The sequence below is a fragment of the Sinocyclocheilus rhinocerous genome, unplaced genomic scaffold (assembly GCF_001515625.1).
Source record: "Sinocyclocheilus rhinocerous isolate Xijiao unplaced genomic scaffold, SAMN03320098_v1.1 scaffold157, whole genome shotgun sequence".
NCBI classification, from domain to species: domain Eukaryota; kingdom Metazoa; phylum Chordata; class Actinopteri; order Cypriniformes; family Cyprinidae; genus Sinocyclocheilus; species Sinocyclocheilus rhinocerous.
In genome coordinates, this window is record NW_015665038.1 from 1,281,087 (window position 1) to 1,292,630 (window position 11,544).

At 34.7% G+C, this 11,544-nt stretch overlaps 2 protein-coding genes across 2 annotated transcripts in view; one reads left to right on the plus strand and one right to left on the minus strand.

Annotated features, from left to right (window-relative positions):
- Positions 1-1,992: 1,992 nt before the first annotated feature.
- Positions 1,993-3,753, minus strand: lhx6b (LIM homeobox 6b). The gene is made up of 7 exons (XM_016541981.1): positions 3,733-3,753; positions 3,479-3,607; positions 3,192-3,313; positions 2,678-2,898; positions 2,404-2,498; positions 2,231-2,326; positions 1,993-2,139 (listed from the first exon to the last, which is right to left on the minus strand). Exons 1-7 carry the CDS (start codon positions 3,751-3,753, stop codon positions 1,993-1,995), a joined length of 831 nt encoding a protein of 276 aa, XP_016397467.1.
- A 2,828-nt stretch (positions 3,754-6,581) lies between these two features.
- ptgs1 (prostaglandin-endoperoxide synthase 1) overlaps positions 6,582-11,544 on the plus strand; it is a 33,808-nt gene continuing 28,845 nt past the window's right edge. The window contains exons 1-4 of the mRNA XM_016542039.1: positions 6,582-6,860; positions 6,952-7,041; positions 9,789-9,905; positions 10,626-10,766. Of these exons, the coding sequence (XP_016397525.1) occupies positions 6,854-6,860; positions 6,952-7,041; positions 9,789-9,905; positions 10,626-10,766 (355 nt within the window). The 5' untranslated portion in view covers positions 6,582-6,853. The remainder of the gene's footprint in view (positions 6,861-6,951; positions 7,042-9,788; positions 9,906-10,625; positions 10,767-11,544) is intronic.

An 11,544-nucleotide genomic window follows, 5' to 3' on the forward strand; every position in this document is an offset into this window, starting at 1 on the left:
TCCTGTTTTTTTAATTGTTTGCATATTTGTCACACTTAAAAGATTCAGATCATCAAACAATTTTTAATATTAAACAAAGATAACCTGAGTAAATACAAACTGCAGTTTTGAAATTATGATTTCATTTATTAAGGGAAAAAAGCTGTCCAAACCTACCTCCCTACGTGAAAAATTATTTGCCCCTCCTCTTAAATCATGAAAGAACTGTGATTAACCACATTATTTTAGAAAGCTGATGTGGTTAATCACAGTTCTTTCATGATTTAAGAGGAGGGGCAAATCATTTTTCACGTAGGGCCAGGTAGGTTTGGACAGCTTTTTTCCCTTAATAAATGAAATTATCATTTAAAAACTGCATTTTGTATCTACTTGCATTATCTTTGCATAATATTAAAATTGGTTTGATGATCTGAATCTTTTAAGTGTGACAAATATGCAAAAAATTAAAAAAAAACAGGAAGGGGGCAAAAACCTTTCCACAGCACTGTATATACATACACAGTACACACACATATATTATGTAAACACAAACTTTTATTTGTTTGTGCGATTAATCTCGATTAATTGATTTGACACCACTATTTCAAATAAATGCTGTTCTTTTGAATTTTCTGTTCATCAAAGAATCTTGAGAGGAAAAAAAATGTATCACCATTTCCATAAAAATACTAAGCAGCACAACTATTTTGATAATAGTAAGAAATGATTCTTGAGCAGCAAATCGGCAAATTAAAATGATTTCAGAAGGACACTGAAGACTGGAGTAATGAGGCTGAAAATTCAGCTTTGCCATCACTGAAATAAATTACATTTTAAAATGTATTAAAATAGGAAGCAGTTATTTAAAAATTGAAATCATATTTCACAATATTACTGTTTTTACTGTATTTTAATCAAATAAATGCAGCCCTAGTGAGCATAAGAGACTTTCAATATTACAACATCTTACTGACCACAAATGTTTGAATGGTATTGTATGCTACACATCTTTGAGAGTTTAACACATGGTCTGTAGTATACACTATGTGCAGTGCAGGAAAGAAAAGACCCAAAATGACCAGGAAGGACAAGCCATTTTAGATCGCGTGTGGACATTGTGAATTATTGTAAAGCTTAAGTGTGTCCAAATCAATACAACAATTTGAGATTATTTCAAGAAATGGTGACATTAATGGACAATGCAGTGAATCAATTCATCATGCAGTATTCAATGCCTGTTACCGCTTGTTGAATTGCTCACTGGATGAATAGTTTAATGGTCATTATTTGATTGGACATTTGATAAATTGTGGTTGCCATTAAACACACACAGACAAAATTGGAGACCTTCACCTTCCATTATAATTATTTCATACCAATGAACATGGATGAACAAAGGACCTTGATGACTGGATTATATTGGTGAACTGACAGATAACTGACAATTATTGCTAGAGTGCAATAAAACATATCATTAGGCTGTCAGAAAACTGTCACAATTTTAAGCAATCAGACTTAAAAGAAAGTCAAGCTTGGCATTCTTTTTTTGTGGCGAGTGATTATTCAAGATGAAAAGAACACACTCCAACATGACAATTGGAAAAGCTTAAACCCAAGTAACAGTCTTTCACAGTTCATTTTATCCATCTCACTTGTTTATAACTTAGATGTTATAAGTTGCACAGAGTAAATACAGCTGGATAAAACAAAAACTGTCTGTCTTCATTTCAGGCTGCAAAGCAACAAAATGTGATTATTTTAAAGGGGGATGATATATATACATTTTACTGACCCCAAACTTTTGAATGGTGGTATACAACTACAAAGCTGGCACTGTAACCTAAGATACAAAAGCTAAAATGTAGCTTACCCCAAAATGGTACATATTAGTACATTAAAAGTACACATCAGCACCTTAAGTGTAAGTTAGTGTTTTTTTTAAATGGGTACCATCCAGTGACAGTTATGTACCTTTTTTTTTTTCTGAAAGTGATGCTGAAATAGTGGACAGTCTCAGTGAGTCTCAGGTCTACCTGAGGGCAAGAAGCACTGGTTATCTGACAGAAAGGGCATTGCAGAGGTCTGATATCTGTCCAGTGGAGGAATGCTGTCATGAAGTGGGTTCCTCTTCTGTCTGGCTCTACAGTTTTGGAACCAAACCTACAAGAATTCAGTACTAATGGTTACATGGTTTTAAATTCTAAAATCCAATGAGTAACTGTATAAGCTTCAGCTTATAAATGTTCTGTACCTGTATGACTCTTCTGCTTAGTCCAGTCATGTCTGCCAGCCTCTGCAGTGTCTGTGCATCAGGGTTCTTGTCTTGAATAAAGTGGGTCTGCATAATCTGTATAAATCAAATACACATGCAAGCCCATTCTGATATGTACAGTCCGCTTTATCACAGGTGGAGAAAAAGTGTACCTGTAGCTGCTCCAAGGTGAATGATGTACGAGGTCTTTTTGATGGCTTTGGGAGGTATTTTATGGGTAAGGCTCCATCCAAATGTATTATATTTCCTGTTATGATACAAATAGCCTTTCATTTTTAAATGTCCCTCAGTGTAGCCTATTAGAGATTGTTGTTTCTAGTTAACATGTAAGATACTGATTTAATGTCATTTTCAGTTGGTATTATATATAAAATAATCGAAAGCAGATTGTTAATGTACACATATCCAAGAGAGATTCGAAATTACCTTTGTCTGACATGTACTGTAGGTTTGGCAGCATTATGTCGTAGTGAAGGCGACAGAGAACTTGATTCTCCATCAAGCCGAACTCTTCTCCTGTAGAAAGCTGCCTTTTGCAGACGAAGCAAGCAAAGCAGGCAAGATGATATATATCTTTTCCTGCCTTCCGAACCCAGTCATTTGCACTGACTTGAAGGCCACATCGAGTACATTTTATGCCAAAAGTACTGAAAAAAAACATTATTTTGTTGCTGGTAAGAAACGTTTCACCATTTTGTAATTCGAAGGTTGCAGGTTGTAACTCTAGCTGCACTTTCATTCGAAAAATAATGAAAAAAGCAGCAATAATTTAAAATTAAACCTTTTTCCTTTTATAAATTAAAATTTTATTTTAACTGAAAGTTTTCTGCTTTCTATAAAGTATTTAATTATGTACATTTACTGCATCTATAATGTATTAAGCCGCATTGGCAGCATGCTGTCAGCACACTATAAATGTAAATATAGCCTATGATTTTACCTGTTATAATCCGTTCTACAGAAAATCTCTTTATTTCTGATGAAGCAGCTGTAATGTTGACTCAAGGACTCTCCGCACACCGAGCACTGCAAACATTTCAGATGCCACGTAAATCCATTCACCTGCGAGAAGAAATAACGTTAAATATCGTCTTAGCTCGTTCAAAACATATTTTTAATCGTCATATTCATTAGTTGTTATTATAGCAATATAAACGTGTTAAATAAAATTATTATCACTGTTCTTGATGTTTCTTTCTCCGTCATTGCGAGCTCCATAATAAACACCTTTAGTATTTGTCGGTCCACAATTTCCGTCGCGCAGCGCGCGCAAATGAGTAAAGTTAGCGATGAACACCTTGATGCCAAAACAGACCTTTTCTCCCTCAAACTCCGACAGTGATGGTTCGACGATGACTGAAAAAAAAAAAATATTTAGAATAAATCAAATTTATTTCGTAATAAATTATATTTTATCTGGTTTGGTGATCAAATGGCTTAAAATAAATGAAAACCTTGCCTAATTAATTTCAGCTACTTACCATTTCTGTGCACGAAGACATTTGAAGCGACTGGGATGTAAAAACCGTGTCACCAAACGCCACCAGTTAACATTGATGCTGAATATGGAGGCTATGCTACACTTATATAAAACCAGGTCCAATTATGACAGAATTATCGACTACACTCTTAACTTCTAAGCCTTTCAGAACTGTTATCATGTGCGATATAATAAGAGTACAGAGAAAGTCCATATAATTAGGATGACTTGAAATGTTCAGACTGGAGACAGCCAGTAGTGTACATTTTAGCTGTCAGTCAAAGGCAATAAGGCCATCATCAAAAAAAAAAACAGACAGGAAATTCAATGCAGGCAGATTTTGTGCCACTGTGTTTGTGCAAAATAGTGCAAAGGCCATTTATTCTTCTTCTTTTTTAAGTTTCTGCTTATAGCGTATAGTTTAAATGACTAACCTGTGAGCATTATGCCAAGCCACCATACTTAAAAGACAGTGTTACTTAAAAACATGCAAACACATGTTATATCAGGAAGAAAGAAATGTGCAATCTGTTACCAGAAGTAGTAGAGCTGCCTTTTCTTGGAAAACAGTCTACAGTCATGCTTTGTGCCATTGATAGTATTATTATGCAGGTAATCCTGAAAGAAGATGGACATGGTCCTAGGTCCTCTGCTATTTTCGATATACATGTTGCCCCTTGGTAATAATATTAGAAAATACGGGCTTCTCTGTTTTTGCCACGGGATTAACATCCCAAATAAACTTGAATTGAATGGACATGAGGAATTTGAAATCTATCTATCTATCTATCTGTCTATCTGTCTATCTGTCTGTCTGTCTGTCTATCTATCTATCATTTTTTATTGTTTGTGTGAGTGATAATGACATGGCATGATTTTTACACTAGCGTTGAAGAAAATGCAGGAATTTATATTGGAAATGTGTAAAAGAATATATAAAGACATTCATGAAGTGCATGCATCCTGGGAAGCACTTGTTTTCCTTCACTATCATTTAAGCACAAGTCATTACATCAAAACATTTTTAAGAACATTTAATCTTATCTTTTTTTCTGGAAAGAAGTGTAACAAGTGTAACCAGATGTCTTACTACAAAATCATTAATACTGGAGAGACACTGATTCTGAAGTCATTTTGTAACTGCAAGTTACTAAAGGTGCTTTCTAAATGACAAAAGGATTAATTTGTATAACTATTGAAGCAATAGTAGTGTGTCCGAGAGGTGTTTACATATAGTTTCGTGTTGATCAGACCAGAGTCGGTTATTCCTAAACACATGGGACTGAATATGTTTAAAAATTATTAAAATTAAATTTAGAATTCAACTGTATCCTGTTAGTCCTTGTGGTGTTGTGGTGCTGTATAAATAAAAGAATGTTCATGTTGACAACATCATCTACAGATATGATGGGGGTTTTAGAAGAACTGCAGTATTTTCAACAATTACATCCACGATGAGGCAATAAATTGTTAGATTTTGACGTGCAGGAGTATTAGATGGTTTGATCAAGGCTGGAGAAAGTGCTGAAAGACTCAAATCTCTTGAACTGATGGTTGTGAAGATGTTTTTTTTTTGCTGTGTTTTGTGATTTTGAGGTAGGGAGGTGCAGGACATGTTTACAATAGGGTAATTTATGAGAAACTTACCCTGGAGGGGCAGAAGGGTGTGAGAGTTGGGGTCGTGGAGAAGCCAGAGATCGTAAAAAGTCTGATTGTAAAAGTTAGGGAGGCTTTTTATTTGAGGGTCCCTTTTAACTTTTTTTCAAGCAGATAGCAGCCACTTAGTGGGGAAATTTCTTTCAGTAGTTTACAGTGTGTTAGCTGGTTCCAAAACTGATAAGTGCGAACAAGTTCACACCTATTTTTCTCCAATTTTTATGCTAGAGTCTATATAACTATTTTTTAATCAGGCATACTCTCATCTCCTAACTCATCATTCAGTTTTACATGCATGCCATGTTCTTCCTTTTAGAAAAAGGGGCAGTTGCTGTCCATCCCATTTCCCTGAAGTTCAGCCTCCTAGGGCCTTCAGCCAGAACTGTGAGCAATGATTCTTAACCAAGCTAAATTAAAATCACCTGCCTGCTGGAACAGGATGCATAATGATTTGAATGTTAGCTTTTTCCAGTTTAATGTGCGTGACTTTACAGAAATGCATGGTTTACTTGTGTCATTTACAAAACTTGTGAAATTGGTGTTGCTATATTTTCATCGTATTGGCTGTATTCACAATAAGCTATTAAAACTATCATCACCATAATGATTCTAATATATCGATACATTTGCTGATAACATATAGCAATGTAAGTGTATGTTCCTATTTTAAGTTATTTCAAGGCTACAGTATTTTGACCTAATAATGATTTTCTTAGAACATTACCAAAGTATTCTTATTGGTCTGTATTTAACACTATTTATTAACATCAAAAGATAGGCTGCTGTATTAATGCAACACAATTTCCATCATTTTGGAACCAGTCGTGCAGTTTTGTTTAGACAGAACACTGAAATAAAAGGAGTTCATCTTCATGTTATCATGATTAAAAGCATTGTCCTGTTGCTGATTCTTCTTCATGAATCCTTTTTCCGTTGATAAAAACCTTGTTTTGGGTAGAGAATTTATTGGTGCCACATTAAGATGTGATTGTATGTGTATATTAAGTAAAACACAATAAAATGCCGAACGCCGCGTTACTTGTACAAATGCGTCTAGTTTTGCACAGCAGTTACAGACGCACGGTGGCGCCCAAGGAAGATTTTTTTTTCGTCTCAACTGGCTCTCTAAACTGAACTGCTGTTAGATCCTTTTCTATTCTGCATTGTGGTTTTAATCGTGAGTTTGGTCTGGTGCGAGCGTGAGTTTGGTCTAGTGTTCCACTATAAAAAAAAGCTGAATTTCCTTTCGAGCGTTTTTTTTTTCCTCATCAATTTGCAAAAAGCCTCCGCGAGTCTCTGTCTCTTGCACGACCAGACTTTGGCAAGCTTCTATGTCTTGCATGTGAAGATAAACGGCATGGAATTATTTATTTGCAGTTTTTTTCCTTTTTTAACACACCACTTTTGAATTCTTTGTGCTTTCGAATTGTACTCTGTATTTAATTCTCTCTGTGTTCCAAACTACAATGAAAGGTGAGCAATGAATATTTTCAGTACTTCTGTAAGTGTTATATAACCTATATCAACTGTCGTGACAAGCCCTATCAGATATTTCGCTTTGTAGTGTTTAGCTTTTTACTGAAGTGGACTTTTATCCTGCTGCTGAGTCTCTCCTTGTGTGACGGGGAAGAAAGCCCAACTTCATCAAACATTGGTAAGTATATATCCATTATTTATAAACAATACATAAATAAAAACAATAATGCTTACATTAAATTTTTTAAGATATCAGTGTATATGTCAGTATTTAATCATATAAGTTAGTCATATAAACTGAACTTTGGTGTTATTTTCAGGTTTTCTGAATTTCTGAACTGAATTAAGTCCATTAATTTTTATGCTTTCGTGAGGTTTAGAAGTGATTTTAATTCCTCAGCATTTTCTCTCAAGTTAATTGTCAAAAAAATTGTTTTATCTAAAACGAACTGAGTGTATTTCTGCATAAGCATTCAATTAAGCATTAAAGCATGTGCGTCTAAAGGCTCGACAATGCATTTTCTCAACAAAAAGAAAATGAGTATAAGCAGCAAACTTATTCTGTGTACTGTTTTATTAAAGTGTATTGTTATTATTATTAGTGTTAAAGCACACAAAAGCTTAATCTCAGAGCTCTCCGGCATGAATCCCCTTTTCCTTTTCTCCTCGTGGAGGTATGTGTAAGCAGCAATGAACAAGTCTGATCTTGGTTAGGAAGTTGTGTATGTTATCTTTGTGTCTGCCTCTCTGTTTACATAGTTTAGTTTATTGGATGAATAAACTGTAGGGATTTTGTGCTTGGTAAATGGATTAAGAAATAAATATGCTAGTGGTTGTCCTAAAATTTTGTCCTGTAATGGTTGTGTTTCTCTGCTCACAGTTGCATGTGTATAAGCGAGAGGTCTAGAGGAGTTTGTTGTATAATGCAATGATGGAAAGTACTGGAGAGAGAGGGGGATTCTGATTATCTGCTGCACAATTTGTGCACACTAACCACATTTCATTCAACATTCTTCTATTTTTGGGCTGTGTCTGTCATACTGTTGTCAAGTGAAGTAGAGGGTCATGCCACTGACATCCTTGAGCAAAGATATGATGTTGCTTGTATTTATAAATAAGCCTTATCAGAGGAAGCCTGTTGTCTCATTTCTATTGAGAATGACTGACTGATATTGTGAGAAATATATTCAAACCCATATTTTAACAAACTACTGTACACTGTAAAAAAAAAATCTGTGACATTTACGGTAAAATACCAGCAGCTGTGGTTGCCAGAACTTCACCGTAAAAAATATGGTAGAAACATTTTAGGTTTTAAAGACTTAACTTAAATTCACAATAAAATACCGTATTTCAATAACTGATGTAATGTTAATAAACCAAAATACTGAAGTACTAATATCTGTTTTGAACCATTGTAATGCACTGATAACCACCAAAAACTGGTGGTGATGAGAAAGCCACGTGATGCACCAAAGCTCATCACAAATGGCTTTTCTACGAGCTGAGGAGGGTAGTTCTTATATATAGAAGGTGCACAGTGTCATTCACATAAACACTAAACCCCATCATGGTGACACACATGATACTGAAATAATGCAATAAACATGAATTTAACGACATTAGATGTAAGATAAAACTCTAATGTACACAACTGATAAGAAAAAAACTAAGAAGAAACATATTATAACTAAAATAATAACTAAAACGATAACTATAGTGAGAAATATAACCATGACTAAATAAAGCGATAATTATAATGGTAACTGAATATGATAAATCTAACAATTAATAACTATAATGCTAGCTATAACAATAACAATATCTATATTAGCATCCACACTAGCACTGGTTTATTTTAACTGTGCGTCTACTGCTTTAAATAGCTGTCAATGTCAAAGAAACAGCAGCTGTGGTTGCCAGAACTTCACCGTAAAAAATATGGTAGAAACATTTTAGGTTTTAAAGACTTAACTTAAATTCACAATAAAATACCGTATTTCAATAACTGATGTAATGTTAATAAACCAAAATACTGAAGTACTAATATCTGTTTTGAACCATTGTAATGCACTGATAACCACCAAAAACTGGTGGTGATGAGAAAGTCACATGATGAACCAACGCTCATCACAAACAGCTTTTCTACGAGCTGAGGAGGGCAATACTTAGAAGGTGCACACAGTGTCATTCACACAAACACTAAAACAACATTACATGTAATATTAAACCATACTGTACACAACTGATAAGAAAAAAACTAAGAAAAAACATGTTATTTCAACAAAAAAACATAAAATATGAAGTGTCATGCAGGGAATTCTGGGAGTGTGAATTTACAGTTTGTCACTGTAAATTATACAATGACGTTTTCTTTTTCACTTCCAAAAACCACAGTATTTTACTGTAAAATTACATTAAATTAAATTACATTTATTCACCAAATATAGTATGGAAACTTACTGTTAACCAGTTAACAGGTTTTTACTGTAGCATTTTTACAGTCTTTTACTGTTAAAATCACAATCATTTTTTACAGTGTACAAGGCTGGTAGTTAATGAAGAAATTAGTGTGAAGTTCAAGACATTTCAGTCATGGTTACATGATCATCTATTAACATTGACATGAATCCATCGAATCCATCGTTTAGAGTGTAAAACAAAATCATGAAAATCCTCAGAGCAGTTGCATGCAAAAACATATGATACATATGATGCGATGAGGCTTGTCATGACAATTGCATAATTTCGAGATATAATCTCACATCTAAACTATGATTGAAATTCTGTAGTGAAATACATTAGGGGATGCTGGGGAGGATGTTAATGTAACCATTTAAAGTCAAAACACCAGTGAAACCCTTTACAACTTTGACTGTATTATTTGACTGCTGTTATTTGTTATTGACTGCTTGTTTTCTCTAGTGAATCCTTGTTGCTATTACCCTTGTCAAAACCGAGGGATTTGTGTTCGATATGGCCTGGACCGATATGAATGTGACTGCACCAGAACAGGCTTCTATGGAGAAAATTGCACTATACGTATGTATTTTGCCTTTTATCTCAGTCTGATTGTATGTTTGTACTGTATGATGTGAAAACATGTTGGACGAAAACATGGACTTAGCTAATAATAATGCTGTGCCTTGAAAATTAAGGCTGACATTTCATCAGCTTGATACTCAATCTAAGCTGTATGTACATAATGGTGGTACAAAGATCTCTGTATCACAATTGTTTTGGAAGCATATGCCTCTTTAGACACAGTCCAACATCTGTGCCAGCCTATTCCTGGTAGAGGGAAAGGCTCAGGACCAAGTCATTTTCACTCTCTTACAAACCCCCACGTCATTGTCAGGCAGTCCCACAGTCTGTCTCCTTTTTTTTCCGTTTCTTTTTTTCTATTTCTATTTCCTGTCTCTCTCAACTTGTTGGCACAAATGAACTGGCGCAATAAAAGGTTTTGCAGAAAGTTCCAGGGAAGTTGCTATAAGCTATTTGTTGTGATAGGATGATTGTGTTAAAAAAAAGATGAAAAAAAAAAAACAATGATGCTTGTGTTATAAAAGAGCTCTGTATTCTGGAATAATTAGATTAGTTACCAGTTTGGGTACAAGATTTCAAAGGAATTCCAGGACATCTCATACACAAGTCCAGTGTATTGGGCATATGTTGTACCAATGTAGGGTGATTCATAATCCCACACAGTTGTACTTTCTCTTTATTTATTAACACATTCTCTCCACCTGTTTTCTTCTTCAGCTGAGTTCTGGTCTCAAGTCTATCAGCTCTTGAAGCCCAGTCCTAATGTAGTCCACTACGTCCTCACTAACTTTGACTGGCTATGGGACATCATCAACAGGACGTTCCTCAGGGACTGGCTCATGCACAAAGTGTTAACAGGTTAGTTTTGTTACACATACTCATTATGAGTTGAGTGTTCACATTCATAATGTTGCTCATGTTTATTTATGTAGGATCATTACGGGCATAAATAGGATAATGCGTGTTAGTAGGTGGCAAACAGTGTACATATTTATCTGGCTTATTATTAGGTTCAGTTTGTCTCTTGTGTAATGCAGAAATCAGTATGATATACCCCTGTGCCCCTGCTCCTTCAGGCATGTCAAGACATTTGTTAAAGGGTTTTATGTAAATTACACTGATACTAGAGTTTTATAGAGCAGTCTACTACACAATTTAATTCCTGCCCTGTCTGTACCTGTCCAATAAAAAATAATAATAATAAACGAACTGCGCCAAGGTTGCATGACTTCAACATCAGCACCACTTAGCTTCAGACAAATCTTTCTTTCTTTCTTTCTTTCTTTTAAATCTACAAGTTGGAAATTTTGAGTTAGAATAGTTTGTAAGAGCATGATTATAAACACAACAAGGTTGTAAAAGTGACTTAGATGAGTTTACCTTTTTGCAAAAATCACAAGTGGGGCATTACTGTTGTACATACAGTAAAATGAAAATGAAAATATGTTGAGCTTGTGTTAAAGGGGTCATATGATGCTTTTTTAAAGATCATTATTTTGTGTATTTGGTGTAACAGAATATGTTGACATGCTTTAATGTTCAAAAAACACATTATTTTTCAAATACTGTACATTACTGTAGGTCCTCTATGCCCCGCCTCTCTCAAACGCTTCGTTTTCTACAAAGCCCCCTCCTT